Below are 18,436 nucleotides of genomic sequence, written 5' to 3'. Positions count from 1 at the left end.
CTTTTGTTTATTATTCTTGAGTTTATCTTGTTACTTTTTTTCTAGATATTATTATTACTATTATTATTATTATTATTATTTTTAAGCTGAGCCATCCTGCTACCTGTTGGCAGCTCAGCGGCTGCTCAGCTCGGGCTGGGAATCGAACCGCTGTTGCTCAGAGCTCAAACTCTTGAGCGAGCTCTTAACCAACTGAGCCACTCAGCCGGCCCTTCTTTTCTAGATTATTGAGTTGAATGATTAGTCCGTTTAGCTTGAATCTTTCTGGCTTTCCCGTGCATCTTTTTAAGAGTATTTGTTTTCCTTTAAGTGTTGTCTTGGCCCTATCCCATATTGGATATATTTTGTTCTCACTGGATGATTGTGGATGTGTAACTTGGCTGTCTCTCTTCACTTCGCTTTGTTACAAAAATCGCCACAGAGATCACTCAGTGAGCCTTTTGAGTAATTTCCCACTGCTATCACCTATCGTGGGAATGGAGCCACTTCTTTCTGTCAGTAGCATAACTTTAAATTTGTAAGCCATCCAATCATTTGTTTAGTAAGTACTGTGGCCTGTTTCATACTGATTGGGGCCAGGGATATCCTCAGGCTACTTTCAGTGGTTGCATCCTCTTCAAGTCCTTGCTTTAATGTATTAACTGTCATAGTTCATCATGACTTACAAAGCCCTTCTCCCCTGCTCACCCTTTACCTAACAGGGCACTCCTAGCGTATTATCAATGTCATCATCATCTTTATCACTGCTTCCATTTATGCAGCACCCACCCACATTCATTATTTAATGACCCAGCAGTCTCATGTGATGGTTATTTTTATACCCATTTTATAGATTGGGAAGCTTGGAGAGGTTAAGCAATTTGTCCAGGGTTTACACAGTTAGTAAATATTGGAGCTAAGATTTGAAACCATGTGTATATAACTGCAAGGCCTACTCTCTTGGCCGTGTCACTGATTCTGTATACTGTCATCTGCATCCCGACTACCGACTTCCACTTGAGCTGAGACATTTTGCTGACCACGACTTTGCCTCCATTCCTTCTCCTGTTGCTGCTGTGGCTTGGTTGAGGGCTGGGTGTTGAAGGACAGTGGAGAAAGGGAGCAAGCCTTTGCATGTATGCTCAGAAAGGACCCCTTTCCTCGAGCTTCATGCCAGTCTCTTGTGAGGGAGGATAGCCTGCAGCTTCATGTCTCCCTAGCTCCCTGCCCCTGTTCTCTACCCTGGCGTCTTTGCTTCTCCGGAGTCTGAGGAAGGCGGTATATTCTGAAAGAACATGCTAGTTCTTAGGCTTTGCTGCAGGAAGGTCTGGTCTCTTTCCACAAAGTTACCCGGGAAGAGTTCCAGGAATCTATTTGCTAAGCGGAACTTCAGGAGGGATGCGTGTGCCTCATTCACCTCTTTGATTCAATTCCAAAGTCTTATCTATTCGAGGCCAAAGGTTCTTAGCCTTTTGTTTTTAACTTAGGTTGAGTTTTTAAGATACATTTCAAAACTAAAACAGGCAAGGATAGTTTATAATACATAGGTTTATCGTGATAATTTCAGAATTTTGAACTACCTGTATTCTTCTATCCCCTTCACAAAAGTCCTAGAAAAGTCTGACATAGAGAAGGAATCAGCTCCTCTCTTTTCCCCTGTCGTAATGCTTCAGATGAGCATCACTGGTCTCATCGCATAAAAACGTTCTAAAGGAAGCACGTGCCTACATATTTAACTGTACGCGAGGCAAGTGGGAAGAGGTGTGTTCAAAGTATGCACATACCACTTCCTTCTGAAATGAACTGCTCTTCCCATCTCTCATGACCCTTGAAGTTCCCTTCATCTGTTTAGATCTCCCTGACATGCCCTTGTGAGCATTTGTTGTGTTTTTTTAATTGAGATAATATTGGTTTATAACATTGTGTAAGTTGCAGGTTACAACTCTGTAATTTGTATCTGTATACACTATAGTGGGCTCACCACCAAAAGTCTATAGTTTCCGCCCACCACCATACATTTGACTCCCTTTACGCGTTTTGTCCTCCGTCCACCCCCTTCCCCTCTGGTAACCAGCAATCTCTTGTCCCTGTCCATAAGTTTATTTTTGTTTTGTTTCTTTTTGTTTGGTTTATATTCCACATATGAGTGAAAAAATCATATGATTTTTATCCTTTTCTGCCTGATTTATTTTACTTAGCATAATACCCTCAGTTCATCCATATTGTTCCAAATGGCAATATTTCATCTTTTTTATGGCCAAATAGTATTCCATTGCCTGTCTATACTACATCTTATTTATTCATCAGTTGATGGACACTTAGGTTCTTTCCATATCTCGGCTGTTGTAAATAATGCTGCGGTGAATGTAGGGATGCATACCGTTTTGAATTAGTGTTTTCATATTCTTTGGATAAATACCCAGAAGTGGAAAATAAAACAAAACGGCAACCACCCAAATGGGAAAAGATATTTGCAAATGATATTTCCAATAAGGGCTAGTATCCAAAATATATAAAAAAAAAACTCATACAACTCAACAACAAAAAACAAACAACTTGATTAAAAAATGGGCAGAGGATCTAAATAGACATTTTTCCAAGGAAGACATACAGATGGCCAAAAGGCACATGAAAAGATGCTCAACATCTTTAATTATTAGGGAAATGCAAATCAAAGCCACAGCGAGCTGTCACCTCACATTTGTTAAGAGTGGCTATTATCAAAAACAAAAGAAAAAACAAGCATTGGAGAGGCTGTAAGAAAAGGGAGTCCTCGCATACTGTTGGTGGGATTGTAAATTGGTGCAGCCACTATGGAAAACAGTATGGAGGTTTCCTCAAAATATTAAGAATAGAACTACCATATGATCCAGCACATTGTTTTTTTTTAAAATGCATCCATTACTAGTATCCTTTTCTTTTAGATCAGAGATGCACAACCTTGGCTACACATTGGAATCACTAACTTAAAACAAAACCAAAAAACTGATGCCTGTGACCTGCCCCTAGAGATTCTGATTTAATTGGCCTGGGGTCAGGTGTGGGTATTGAGCTTTAACGAGCTCCCCCATAATTCCTGTGTGTCTCTAAGGTTGAGAACCACTGGGGTAGATTTTTATTTCCGCAGAGATGTCTTGTGTCCTCAGTACCTGGTCCTGTGATTGACATGTAGTAGGTGCTCAGTTAGTGTTTGAAGAATACGTAAATAGATGAGATGAGAGGTGCATGAGAGAGCAGGAGAGGTTCATGTTTTGTTTATCCTTCTCTTTTTCCTCCCTATGCGTTCTTCCCACCCACCCTCCAAAGGCAGAGAAAACACTCCCCATTAGCATTGTCTTCTGAGATGATACAGTCCTAACACTGTCTTGTGTGAAAAGCAGTGGTTTGATCCCATAGGTATCAGCCCCAACCCCAACCAAGCACAGTACTGAGAGATTTCTTAGCTGTGGATGAATTCCTTTGAACCAGAAATGGTGTTTTCTCAAGGTTGATGGTCATTCCTGTAGAAGAATAGTATATAGGTCAGCTTTCGGATTGATTCAGAGTAAGCTGGTTTCTCCCGCTTCCCTGTAATGAAGGAACTTCATACTTAACTAGGTCACTGCCTCTCTGAGAAACTGGAGTTCCAATGCTAGCTGTGGTTGGTTTTATTCTGGTCCATACAGAGTTCCTGATGGTTTTACTTCCTGCCTAGAGACAGCCTGCCACAGGAGACTTAAGCTGTGGCCGCTAATATGCCCAGATGCAAAATCCATCATGTTTGTCAAAAGCTAAAGTAGTTACTGAGGCAGATGAGGACAGACTCCTAAACTACATGATTCTGTGTAGCTTTGAACTTTAGCCATTACCCACCTGACCACTAACCCTCAAGTAAATCTTGTGCCTTAATAAGTAATGAAACCCTTGACTTGGCATCTTTATGGTTTAAGGAGAACTCTGTGTTCTCTTGGTGGGCCTTGGTGAAGGCATTCGTGTTCCTTTCCACCTAGATATCAAAGAGATTAGTAAATCCGGATTGTAATAGTAATTCATGTGCTTTCCTGTGTCATAGAATGCCTAGGCTTTCTTTCTCTAACCAAAGGCCTTTCTGAGGGCAGCCAGATCAGACCAACAGCTTAGAAAAGCCAGCAGGAGGCTTTAGGAGTCCCTTGAAGTAGCCGTAACACTATTAGGAGCAGAGTGACCCACGACGAGGCTGGCTTCCTCCATCCCTACAAATATTTTAGGGATGTTTTCTTGGGTGCAAGCTCTCCTGAGAGTCTTCCTCAAGAATGTGTCCTCTGAGAACTTGCCAATCTCTGAAGAGGAGGGGGATGGCTCCTTGCAGGGACTTTTAAGGTTCATCTTAGTAGCAACAATGGGGGGAGAGGGGGTAATAGGTCCTGCCTGATGCCTGGCTAAACAAGAGGGTCACTTGAGCTCCTCACTAGGGGTTGTGCTGTTGTGGTCGCTGATGTAAGGTCCCTCTTTTGGTCCTGTCTTCTCCACGTTCACTGTGATGAAAGGTGAAAAGCAGCCAGGTTGGGATTGCCAGATTCCTAGGACCCACTGAAAAGGACTTAGGTTCAAAACAGATTTTTCTTCTCCCACCTCTACCCTTCTTAAGAGCCTTGCCAATTATTCTTTCTTCTCTTACTTTCTGTACATACATTTCAGAAACTGTCCCTGTTTTGGAGCGTTTTCTGTATGAGGCCAAGGCAGCAGCCATTCTGGTGTTTTCTAGAAATCAGATTTCTCCTAACTTCCGCCACCTGGAACATGGCGGGGCTTGGGTATTGGGTTGTAGGCGTGGGGAAGCCACACAGAGAGAAAAGACCTATGAGGGAACAAAGATCTAACACAAAGCCCAAGCCCAAAAATCTATGCAGTTTGTTTTATAGGCTAGTGCTGTCCAGTAGAAGTATAATGTGAAACATATGTGTAATTCAATGTTGGGGTAGCCACATTAAAAAAGTAAAAAGAAACAGGTCAAGTGAAATTTTTTTTTTAAAGATTTTATTGGGGAATTGGGGGATGGGAACAACGTTGGGGAATTGGGGAAGGGGAACAGACAAGTTGCTGTCCTTTTGTTCTTCAGTCTAATTGTGGAGGACGTCACTTCACTGGCCCATGTTGGTATGATCATTGCGCTCTTCCTGGGTGAGGCAATTGGTCACCGGTCATTGGTCAGCTGCTCATGGTGGCTCATGGCAGCTCTCGCCCGCTGCCGGTTGCTCACGCCAGCTGCCAGCCACTCATGTAGCTCCCAGCAGCCCACTGCAGTCTCGCTGCAGCCTACGCCGTTGACGGCGACTCACAGCAGCCCAGCTTCAAGTCAAGCTGTTGTTCACCATCTTAGCTGTAGAGGGCAGTGTAACTGGCCCTCATATGTGGGATCCGAACTGGGGCCCTGCTGCTCAGAGCTGGCGTCCCAAGCGAGCTCTTAACCAGCTGAGCCACTCGGCCGGCCCCAGGTCAAATGAATTTTAATATCTTTTATTTAACTCCATATAGCTAAAATACTAACGTTGCAGCATGCAATTGTGAAAAATTATTGAGATTTTATTTTATTTTTGCACTGGTCTAATAAATCTGGTATGTATTTTATATCTACAGTACATTTCAATTTGAACTAGCCACATTTCAAGTACTCAATAGCCATATGTGGCTAGTGGCTGCCTATACATATTGAACAGTGTGTATGGAAGGCTGTCACCCCGAATGAATCAGCCTATGTTACGCGTTATTCTAACAGTTCATTTTCTGGTTTCCCAGCCACAGCAGATGCGAAACAGTAAATAAATGGCGAGAGCAGTTGAGTGGTAAGGGACAGCAGGGAATGGGCAGAAGAATTATAAGTGGCTGGAGTCACTCAGCGCAAGCTTGTTAGCCATCTAATCCGTATGACCCCAGAATCTGTTCGCAATGCAGTAGTTGGGTAGAGTGAAAATAATCGGTATCTTTATGCTCGTCCTTTACTTCATAATCCAAGTCACCACACAAAGGCGAAATAATATTCGCTGTTCCCTAAGAAAGGCAGGGAAGTGTGGAGAGTTTGTGGAAAAAGTAGGAAGATTTCTCTAGCAAGTGTTGCTAAAATAACAGCGTTCCAGTACAGGACTCTTGGGAAGTAGACACAGGTATACATCCCAGACTACATGATGAGGCCCTCTCCATTTCTAAAGCTGGGAGCCCACAAAGGACTAGGAGGAGCCCGCGCAAGTGCGGCTTCAACTGGGTGTGTCCCTCTTCATGTCCTGAAGATTGCTAACTTCTTCATTTCTGTGGCTTTCCCTTCTGGGCTTTGGGGCACAGTTGCAACTGCAGTCTGGGAAGGCTCACCTGTGGCCTGGGCCCCGGCTGTGTTGCAGGGACCTCCGGAGTCTGACTTGTCGTTTTGGGAAGCTTTCTGGGTGGACTTGCTTCTCCATGGACATGTACTTGGGGGCAGCAGGACCAAAGTGTGTGGGTCTGCATTACTCAGATTCCAGCCCGCAGAACAAGCAACATAACAGAAACCCAAGTGCCTGAATCAGACACCACCCTCTTGGCCTTTTCTCTGTTTTTGTTTCTTCTGCATATATAGGAAATTATAAAGTCAGGAGCAGGGAGACTAGTGTGTATGGTTCTCATGTAAAACATTCAGTCTGTTGCTGCCTGTTACATAACTTGGTCTCTCTCTCTATTCCTTTTTTAGGCCGAGGAGTCTTGTAAATGTAATGGCTGGAAAAACCCCAACCCTTCTCCCACTCCCCCCAGAGCCGACCTGCAGCAAATAATTGTCAGCCTGACAGAATCCTGCCGGAGTTGTAGCCATGCCCTAGGTGAGTTCCTAAATCTTCAAGGAAACCCCAACGTTGTCCTTGTTGCCTGAAAGTTCTCACTGACATGAATTCCCATGGGTTAAGCAGACTTGGACATTATTTACCTCTATGAGGCAACAACAGAAGAGTCTCTTCAGTTGCGTGAATTTGCTGGGGAGGGCTTCATGAGCGAGACAAACCCTGCACTGTCGGCACTGACTCTTCCCCTTTTTCCCAAGAACTGAGTTGGAATGGGGGATTTTCAACCAAATTAAGATGAACCGTGGACAACTGAGTTCCTTAGATTAATGTGTAACATGTCCTGATTCATTCTGATGGGGCGTCTGAGGGTCTGTGACACACCCTCCCCCGAAGGGCGAAACCTCAACCAACTGGTTCATTGTCTTGTTTTTATTCTTATTGTATGATTCCCTGAAGTTTTGGAAATGTTTCATTTTATCTTCATAGTCTTTAGTTTCCTGCATCTGGCAGCTCTTTCTTCAAGGGGGTCGAGTTCAGTAAATGTTTACTTGTGATTTCTCTTCCAATTTTATCTGTCCCTCTAAGATAATCATTGTTACTCTGGCAAGATAGACTCTGCTAGAGTTACTCAACTGGACTGTGCTCATATGTTCTTGCCCTGATAGTAGTTTTAGGATAAATATTTTTTTTTAAGTTGTGTTTTGTTTGAGTAGATAAGAGTTAATGGGTAATTAGTTTCCCTAGACATTAAAATTCCAGTTCATGAAGGATCTCAGAGGATTGTACTTAACTTTTTTGCCTTCAGTTATCCAGTCTCCCAAAGAATGTCTTTATATCTCGTTGACTGTCCAGTATTGCAAGGGCATAATACTTAACTGGGCAGAATATTCTTACTAACGTGGCTTTTTCCATCTGACCCTTTATAAGTGGGTGCCTTCTTTTTGCCACCGTCTTTCTCACAAGCTTCCAGCTGACATGAGATGGTGCAGCTTCAGCCTTCAAGGTCAGCATGGTGTTTGGCCGAGTCTGAAGTTTTATTTTGGACTCAGCTGGAGAGTATTTCAATACTTGCAGAGCAAAAAAGTAGATAGCATGATCTTCCCAGGAAGTTGCTGTACTGGAGTAACCTTCTGAAAAAGGAAATAGAGAACATTGATCTCACAAAAGAAATAAACACACTAATGATTACATCATTGTGTTGCTTTAACTGGTGTGTAAAGTAATGTAAGTTCTGATTTTTGAAGCAGCCAGTGCAAGGCAAAGATTTTGAAAGTTACAGAAACACCTTTGCTTATAACTTACTTTTTTCACAATTGATCCCTTTAGAATTGCCTCAGGAAATATGATGCAATCAAAAAGTTGGGCGTAAGAATTCCTTAAGCACTGGGCTTGAACTGTATTTGGCATTGATTGGGAAAATCCGATTAGCGTACACCAATTAACATTTAAAAACAGAGCCTTCTTAGCTGAGCAGATTGTCTCCATTCTGAGCATGTAAACACACATGAATACCCAAAGGCAGAAACAGCCTTTCACAAAGAAAAGCCAGCTTTGTTCCCTTTTATATTTCTTAACAGGCTTTGAAAACATATACCTTTATTTGACAATACATAATCAAGGATGGAGAAAGAAGGTACCTACCGTTGACCTGTCAAATCTATGCCAAAAATGTATCTTATATAGAAGTTAAGTGCCTTCAAATGAATGAATAGAACAGTTATTATAGACTTACTTATTCATGATTTGTAAAAAACTGGAAACTCATCTTAAACTTCCCAATGTAAGAGATAATTGGTTGAATTATGAAAATCTACGTTATGACATTTAATACGGCCATTAAAAAAGATGCATTGTCCAACATGGAACGACATTCTTCATATATTACTAATGAAAAAGCCGGTCGTAAAGCAGCTTAATTCGAAGTTTTATAATTTAGAAATTACAGTACCCGCCAGCCCAAGTTCAAATTCTGGCTCTACAACTGGTAGCTCTGAGTTGGAGAATCCTGTTTAATCTGCCTGGACCTCAGTAGTTTCCATTCAAAAATGGAGTTAATAATAGTATCCACCTCTTAGGATTGTTGTGAAGATGAAATGAGATAACACATGTAAAAATTGTAGAGCAGTGCCTGGCAAATTAATGCATTATTATAAGGTTTTCTTGTTAGTATTACAGCACTCTTCTGGTTCTTTCACGTCAAACAACAAATAGGAATTCTGCATAGTGTAACTAAGAAAACAGTGTTTATAAGAAGGGGACTGGTAGCTCCCGGAAGCTGAAAACAAAGGGGAACCGGTTTCAGGAATTCCTGGGCCTTCTGCCCTGCCGGGGGAAATCTGTTTTAAGGGCCCCCGTCCCTGTGAGTATCATTCAGGATTTAAACTCCGGAGGAGGGGATCTGATAGGCGTAGTGCCTGTCACATACCCAACCCTCAGAGGGTCACCCTCTGGAGAACTACATGGAAGGTGGTCATTCCCACATGTAGGAACAGCATCATGAGTGTCATCTCATTGTCTTAGCTCAGAAAATATGACGTATAAACAGGAGAAGACCTGAAGGATGTATGTTGAGTTTCTGACAGTGATTTTCTCAGGGTTTGGGGGTTTGTAGGTGTTTTAAAAATACTTTTCCCCTTTTTCTTTTACAGTGCAAAGGTAAATGTTTTGAAATATGATTTCAAACATTTCTTACCACTATCTCATGCTATCATGTTCATGTATATTAATTTTTTCAATTCTCTTTTTAGAATTTATTTTTTTATTTTGACATTCAATATTATTTTACTTATTTTTTATTTTTATTTATTTATTTATTTACTTTTTTAGCTGAGCCATCCTGCCACCTTTTGGCAGCTCAGCGGCAGCTCAGCTCGGGCTGGACTTGAACCGCTGTTGCTCATAGCTCACACTCTTGAGCGAGCTCTTAACCAACTGAGCCACTCGGCCGGCCCTTGACGTTCAATATTATTTTATGTACACATAGTGGTTAATCATTTATGTAATTTAAGAAGTGATCCCGCTGACTAGTCTAGTTACCCACCTGTCCCTCATCCCCTTTAAAAAAACTTTTTATTTGGAAAGTTCCAAACCATATGTAAAGTAAAAAGAATAGTTCAATAAATCACCTTCTAACCATCAAGTGGCTTTAAGAATTATTAACATTTGCCACCACCCCTCCCGCTCCCCTTTATTTGCCAGTCTTTTAAGCAAGTTGTAGGCATCTTTCGTGCAGATTACTTCTTTTTTTTTTTTTAAAGATTTTTATTGGGGAATTGGGGAATGGGAATAGTGCTGGGGAATTGGGAGAAGGGGAACAGACAAGTTGCTGTTGTTTTGTTCTTCAATCTAGTGGTGGAGGACGTTGCTTCACTGGCCCAAGTTGGCACCATCATTGCGCTCTTCCCGGGCGAGGCAGATCAGTCGTTGGCTTCTGGACGGCTGCTCACTGCGGCTGCTGGCTACACACGGTAGCCCATGGCAACCCATTGCCAGCGACTGACGGCAGCCCAGCTCCAGGTTGAGCTGTTGTTCAACATCTTAGCTGTGGAGGGCAGTGTCACTGGCCCTCATATGTGGGATCCGAACCGGGGCCCTCTGGCGTCCCAAGCCAGTTCTTAACCATCGCGCCAATCGGCCGACCCCGCAGATTACTTCTTAATGATTACCAACAAAGTAGAGATTGGGGGTCTAGGGAATTCCTTCAAGCTTCATGCAAGCCTGAATTCTTCAATACCTTTTAATTTGTGTATGCTGGTCTATTTTCTCAGCCACTATTCTGATCATGGTTAACTTAGTCACCAGTAATCATATACATTTGTCAATATGTAACATTGCTGGATTTGTCACAACAAAATATTCAGGCTTATTGATGGAGATGGTGTCTGTTCTATTGAATTGCTGTTGGGCACCTTTTGGCTCAGCTGTACATGTTCTTTTGACAGTGAGCTCTGGTTTCATGTGGTCTCCTGACAGTTACCTCCATCCCAGGCGTCCTTGGCCTGACATCATTTGATACTCTCCTGTGTCTCCTGGGTATAAACAGGGCTGACGACAGTCTGATCAAGTGGAAAGAACATTCAACCTGGGAGTTAGGAAATAAGAATTCTAGGCCTGGCTCATCAGTTTACCAAGTTCCTTAACCTCTTTGTAGTTCGTTATCTTCATCCACAGAATGAAATGGTTAGTTTAGACCTACTGTCTAATATAGCTGCTCAATACATGTGGCTAATGAGCACTTGAAATGTAACACTCCAAATTGAGATGTGCTATAAGTATAAAATACACAGGAGATTTTGAAACCATAGTATGAAAAAAGACAGATACCTTATTAATATTGATTACATGCCGAAATATTTTGGATATATTGTGTTAATAAAATTTATTAAAATCAATTTCACCTGGTTTCTAAACTTAAAACACATGTAGGGCTTCCATCGTTTTTCTAGTGCATAGTGCTGGCCTAGAATATTGTAGTTCATTTTCTGAAATTATTTGACATTTGGGATTGGTACAGTTAAATTCATTTACAAAAAATTGACCAAAGATTTAAACAAAGCCCTTCAGTTGGCCCACATGTTTCTCCTTATTTTAGTATTAATAAAAACTCCTTTTGCGACTGCTTGTTTAAATAACAACCTGCTTTTATCACTAGGAAAGGAGGAAACATGCCCTTGTGATCAAAACAGTTGGATTTTTATTGTCATTTTTGGGGTCCATTTTGTGAACTTTGCCAGAACTTACTGATTATTAACTTTGACTAGTGATAATTTTTTTACAGCTTTATGTAGGTTTTTTATTATTTTTCAATGCCATCAGTTTTTTTTCTGATATATATGAATATATCATATATATGATATATGTATATATGTATATTTAATATACATATTATATACACACAGATATTACAACATTACAGTAGTGGAAATTGCAATTATTTATTATTATGGTTACCTCTGCTTGCTTACTTGCTTATTTACAGTAGAAACTTTCCAAGGAAAGTAAAGAGCAGCTAGCATTGATGACACTGGACCTTATTTCTTGAATAGTATGAAGTATGAAGGGACTGCCACTATTTTTCTCATGGACTGTTTCAAACATTTAGATCATAGGCAAATTGTGTGGCCCAACACATGTCCTTTGGCCTTATCTCATTTGCGTAGACCTCTGCCACTTAATCAGCCCCTGGTTCCCATTTACGCATGTGCTGTGCAGAAGCCAAATGACCTGGTACTCTGCCAGCATGCTGACACAGCCACCTGAGTCGGCATATTTCTCTTGGCTGGTTGTTGTCTGTTCTCCTAATGCCGCCTTTCATACACAAGTTTCAGAGCTGTCAGGAGCTGTGAGCAGGCTCGTGGTACAGCAGGAGTGACGGGGATGATAAACCTGTTCATATTTTTCCTACTTGGCATACGTTGCTTTTCCCTGCCTGCCTCTGGTCATGAAGTCCTGTTGGTTTTCCCTCCATGAGCCTCCCTGGAGCATTGCCCCAGTTCAGGCTTGTTCTCTGTATTTGATTGTTTCTGCACCAGCACCTGGAGAACTGCTCTCCTTTCTCATGTGCCCAACTTCCCAAGGAAGTGGCAATCTAATCTGATCACAGCCTCCTGCTTAACCACCCTGAGCGTCCTTTTATTCTCAGAATGAAGTCCAGCTGTAGCTGAGCTTGGGGATCCTTCCGACGCTCTAGCCTTTCCCCCCACACCTGTGTTGCGTTTTGGCCACTATCCCACTCCATGTGCTCTGAAGTTCTTTACGCTTTCTCCCACCTCTGCTACAGATGTGGAGGCTAACACCACCTGCAATGCCTTTCCTGCAGTTTCCGCCAGGGGAACACTACTCACCTCCAAGTTTCGACTACGCGAGAACTAGGTAGAATAAAGGCCTTCTTGGAGCTCGATTGCAACGTTTCTTCTGGGATAACTGTAATTATCTAAACCCCTGGTTTCCTATACTGGACCGAGATTAAGGACTGACTGAAAGGTGGCTGGTTGCATCTATTTGCAAGGAGCTTTCATAGTTGATCATCTGCGTCTGCACTGGCCAACTCAGTAGGCACTAGCCGCGTGTGGCTGCTGAGCACTTGAAAGTACTAACTTGAATTGAAATGTGCTGCAAGTATAAAATGCACATGGGTTTTGAAGACTTCGTATGACGTAAGAATGTTAATAATTTTTTATATTGAGTACATGTTGAAATGAATAATCTGATATACATTAGGTTAAATAAGATGTATTAAGGGGGCTGGCCGAGTGGCTCAGTTGGTTAAGAGCTTGCTCAGGAGTGCGAGCTCTGAGTAACAGGGTCACCGGTTCAATTCCTGGCCTGAGCTGAGCTGACGCTGAACTGCCAACAGATGGCAGGATGGCTCAGCTAAAAAAAAAAAAAAGTATTAATAAAATGTCACCTATATCTTTTTACCTTTTTTTAAAGTGGCTACTACAATATTTAAATGGACATAGGTGGCTTGCATTATAGTTCCATTGGACTGAACTCATCTAAAGGGCTCTTGATCTTAAATTTCTCTTCTTTTCCCTTCCAGAGCTAAAATTGCAAAAGATGAAACCATTTTTAAACTATACTCCTTTTGCACATAGTTCAAAAGGTTTCATTGAGGGAATTGGTTTTACCTCTGTTTGCCTTCACCTCAAATTCCCATGAACCAAAAATGCATTTGAACTGCTTACCGATCCTATGCATGTCGCGCCATTTGCTTTCCAGTCAAAAGGAGCAGAGACATGTTAGCTGCCTGCGCAGCTGCTGCCGGTTCACCCTGCAGGGCCTGTGAGGACTGGCAGGCAGATTGTCCTCAAGAGAAGTGCTGGCCAGTGATACACGGAGCCAGAGCTTAGGGAGGGTCACAGCACACCGTGACAATGCGCTTCCTGTTCCCAGCAAGGCAACAGCTGCACCATGGTTCTTGGCAGCAGGCTTTTGGTGGTTTACTGTGTGGCACCCTGGGTATTTGCAAGTCTGACACAGCACTGAGAAGTGCCACCCTCCTGGAGAGATGTAAAGGCAGCAAAGCCTCCCCCAGCCCTTGGACTCACACCTTCCCACAGCTTCCCCCTGCCCTCCACACAAGACCAGGAGGGAGCTTTTCCTACCAGTCAAGGGTTGGCCATTTTTGGGTAATTTTATCGATGCTTTGTTCCAGGCTCTTGGAAGACTATTTGAAATGAAAGTAGGGTTGTTTATGTTTGATTTTCAAATCCAGGTGGAGGGTAGACTTAAAAGAATTTTTTTTTTATTTGGAAATAATTTCAAACTTACAGAAAAGTCATGAGAATAGTAATGAAGAACAGCCACTATATTTTCCCCCCAGATTTACCTGTTGCTAATACTTTGCCCTATTTGCTTTCTCATTTGCTCTCATAGATACAGAGGGTGCCAAAAAAATGTATACACATTTTAAGCAAGGAAAAAACTTTATTAAAATTGTAATAATATATACCGATAACAAGAGATGAATGCAAGTCATGTGTATACTTTTTTTTGGCACCCCCATATAAATACACACGTACAGACATATGTAGTATGCATATGAGCCTGTCTGTACGTGTGTATTTGTATGTATATCCTTGTTTTTCCTGGATTGTGAGAATAAGTTGCATAGACATCATGACCCTTTTCCTCTAAATACTTAAGTATGTATTTCCTAACAATAAGGATATTCTTTTATATAACCTCAGTTCAGTTACCAACGGCATTAAATTTTAACGTTAATGTGTAATACTTTATCTAATCTACTGTTTCTATTCCAGTTTTATCAGTTGACCCAAAAATGTTTTTTATAGCATATTTTCCTCATTAAGCATCTAGTCTGGAATCACATATGTATTTAGTTGTTCTGTGAAAGGGAGACAGAGTTTGTCTACGCTGCTCGCACGCCACAGTTCTGACATCCACTATGTGGGCTTTTCCACACCCAGCAATCCTTCAGCTCTCCAGTGGACACTGAATGGATGTCCTACAATTGAATTCAATTCTAACATTAACCGCCTGAAGTTAGTACAGACCCCACAGGCTGAGGGCGCAGTCTCCCTCCTTATCCTTACTTCAGATGCCAGCTGCACATCCAAGTTATTTCCTGGGCTTCTGACTGACCTGCTATACATTGGAGGTTCCCATGACCCCTCCCTCAAGTTCGATAATTTTCTAGAGTGGCTCACAGAACTCAGGAGAACAGTTTATGTACTAGGTGACCAGTTTATTATGACAGGATGCAACTCAGAACAGCCAGATGGAAGAGATACATAGAGCAAGGTATGGGGAAGGGGCGTGGAACTTCTGTGCCTCTCCACCTGTGTCACCCAGCACCCCGCCATGTTCACCAACTCTGAGGCTCTCTGAACCCCTTTAGTTAAGGTTTTTATGGAGGCCTTATTATGAAGCCACATTTGATTAAATCATTGTCTACTAGTGATTAACTCAACCTCCAGACCCTCTCCCCTCCTGGAGGTGGAGTGGATGGGCTGAAAATTCCAACTCGCTAATCAGTTGTTTGGTTCCTCTGGCAACCAGCCTCCCATCCTTTGGGGCTTTCCAAAAGTCACCTCATTAGCATAAACTCAGGCATGGTTGAAAGGGACTTGTTACCAATAACAAAAGACACTCCTTTCACCTTTATTGCTCTCATTACTTACGAAATTCCACTGGTGTTTGAAATACTGTGCCAGGAAAGGGAATGAAGACCAAATATATATTTGTTCTTTTGTATCACAATATCACAGTAGGTCTTTTTAGTCTCCTAATCTGGAACAGTTCCTCAGCTTTTTATTTTTTGGTCTTTTGTGACTTTGACATTTTGGTGGAAGGACGTTTTAAATTTTAAAAACAAACCCGTTAAAGAACTGGAAGAAAATACATTTTTTCTTTTGTTACTGTAGGAAAGAGCTTTGCAAGCAAGACCTTAAAGAAATGCCAAGCATAGATTTGGCTTTCTTAAAATATTTAAAATTCCTATATGACCAAACCAACCAACCAACCAACCAACCAAAAAACCCCAACAAAATCCAGACGCGTTGGCTATGAATACAACAGACAATAAAGCTCTTTCAAGGCCATAAGAAACAGACCAACATCCTAAAGAAGCAGGCAGAGGCCATGGCTAGGCAGCGCACAACAGAACAAACACAGATAGCCAGGAATGTGGAAAACAAAACAACGCCAAGGGCATTCCAGGGAATGCAAGTCAAAACTGGGGGGTCGCATTCAGTTTTTGAAACACTGAGGAAATTACTGAGAATGATTCCCCACTGTCGGCAGGAATGGGGAGAGGGGCATTCTGCCACACTGCTGATACAGTGTGCATTGATACAAACTGGGGGGGGGGACGGACGGACTAGGGAGCATATATCAAAGCTCTAAGTAACACTGACTTAGCGTTATGAGCTCGGTGGCAGGGTAACTGCTACTGATTTGTGCATTGGAGTTTACATATTTTTATTTCATTTTATTAAAAAATAATAATATACTTGCAGACTTATATGGGGAGGAAGAAAAAAAGCCTCCTCCACCCTCGTAGGTTCTTTTAGCTGGTCTAATAATTAAATTGACACGAACCAGATTAACAAGAGAAAATAACCAAATTTAATGACATGAGTATGCAGGGGAACCCCATCTACGAGCACATGAGAGAGTCAGAGACCCTGTAAGCCCGAGAGGTTCCAAGACAGAAAGGGACAATGAGGTACCTGTGACATTCTGAGCTAAGTAAGGGTGAGGTGAGGCACCTGGGGCTTTAGAGGGGACGAAGGTCATAGCAGGACAGTAAGCACAGCAGATGTTTAGTAAGTAGTAGTTTGCCCTGTCATATAGATAGGCCCCCAAAAAGTTATTTCTAGTGATAACTCTTATTATGGGCAACGCCCCTAATTTAAATTCTTTAAGTGAGAGGAAGAAGTTTTCTCGTGAGCCCTAGGGTCTTGATTGCCTTCAGCTTAAAATAATTCACATGTCAAAATGCAACATTTTGAGGTGGCCTGTTTCTAAACCTCTTCTAAACTCATACATCATAGAGGCATATCTCTTTAAGAAAATACACTTTTAAATGATTGAAGGGAACCTATTTACATCTAAAAGGCTTCTTTAGAAAAGATTAAGAGAAGGGTTTCTTTCAATAATGACTGACCCTATTTGGTTAAATATGAGTTGATTATCAGTACAGTAAATAGTTTAACTTTGCAGTTAAGAGTGAAGTTTGACGTGGCTTGGGTTGGTTGTGGGCACCTGAATAGGTCCTATCTAAGTAAGTCCTGATCAGCAGTCCTGAAGAGTCAGGAGCAGTCTAAAGATTTGGGGCTGTTTGAAGGAAATGGTATTTTGGGAAGACTCCCATGGCAGCGGAGAGAACAATTTGGGGGCTGTTTTTGTACCGTGGGCTTGAGATCCCAATGACCACAAAGTCAGGAATGGGGAAAAGTGATGACTCTGAGACAAAGTGAGGAAACAGCTGAATCTGGTGACTAGTAATATGTGGAAGGTAGAGGATAATGAAGGAATGAATGCTGGCTCCTTGGCAGAAACAGGGCTGGCAAGAGGGAGTCACCATTTTGAGAAGGGCCATGAGTTTTAATCCTAGAGTCAAGTTTGCCATGATGGTGGTACACCCATGATGCTGGGGTGGGAAGGCTGTGAGGTGCGGTGTGGGGAAGATCTGGGCTTGAGGAGAGTTTCACTGATGATAGGGATTTGATGAGAGGGAAAAACTGAGAGATGCTCCGAGACTGAAAAGGAGCCTTGGTCCAAAGGAGCCCATAGTGGGAGACTGTGGGAACGTGACAGCCCAAAGACTAAGTATTTATAGTGTAGTCATAACTGCCCTTGTCTGGCTCACTCATCACAGGAAAGGTTTTTTTTTTCCACAGCAACTTGTCCAGACCTTTTTTCCTTCTCAGGCAAATGGTTCATTCCTTCTCCTTTCATCCGATCGTCCTTCACCTTATCATTTATTCTAGCAAGGTTAACCCTTTCCATACGTGTCACCCTTCTGCCTCAGTAGATCCCCTTCCACCCCTCCCCCATCTTTCCTTCATTCTCAGAGGAAGAGATACCCTCCTTTGCTGTAAAATTACCCTCATTTGTCCAGTAGAGCCTCGCCCTTCCTCCCTTCTGGGAAACTTGCTGTTTCGTTTACATTTCACCCCCATGTCAGCCCCTTATTCCTTTGTACTTTGGGTTACACACAGAGCTTTGAAGAGAGATCACGGATTTCCTCATGGGCAGAGTCAGAGGGAAATGAACCTTCTCCGGTCTCGCTTCTTAAGCATTTTACATTTTATCTGGTCTACTTTTAAAAATGTATGAGAAGATGGTTCCAAACAGCGGTTTTCAAACCATGGTTTTCAAACCCCTCCCTCCAGCCTTCTGAAAATAGGAGTTTCCACGTCTGTTTTTGGAGCAACTCTTTCTAATTCTGATTAAGAATTCATTTGGGTAAAGTGTTTTGTGGGTTAAAAAACAACAACAAAGAAACCACTGGTTTCAACAATAAATCATGGCATGTTTTCTTTCTTTTTTTTTTTTAAAGATTTTTATTGGGGAATTGGGGGGATGGGAACAGTGCTGGGGAATTGGGGAAAGGGGAACAGACACGTTGCTGTCGTTTTTTTTTTTGTTCTTCAATCTAGTTGTGGAGGATGTTGCTTCACTGGCCCAAGTTGGCACCATCATTGCGCTCTTTCCGGGTGAGG

At 42.1% G+C, this 18,436-nt stretch overlaps 1 protein-coding gene across 1 annotated transcript in view; it reads left to right on the top strand.

Moving 5' to 3' along the window:
• KAT2B (lysine acetyltransferase 2B) overlaps positions 1-18,436 on the top strand; it is a 112,475-nt gene that overhangs the window by 13,280 nt on the left and 80,759 nt on the right. Inside the window, 1 exon segment of the mRNA XM_019663739.1 lies at positions 6,656-6,782. Coding sequence (XP_019519284.1) covers positions 6,656-6,782 — 127 coding nt within the window.

The sequence above is a fragment of the Hipposideros armiger genome, unplaced genomic scaffold (assembly GCF_001890085.2).
Source record: "Hipposideros armiger isolate ML-2016 unplaced genomic scaffold, ASM189008v1 scaffold_403, whole genome shotgun sequence".
Taxonomy (NCBI): Eukaryota; Metazoa; Chordata; class Mammalia; order Chiroptera; family Hipposideridae; genus Hipposideros; species Hipposideros armiger.
Note: the sequence above shows the minus strand (reverse complement) of the source record. Positions and strands in the feature narration are given on the sequence as shown.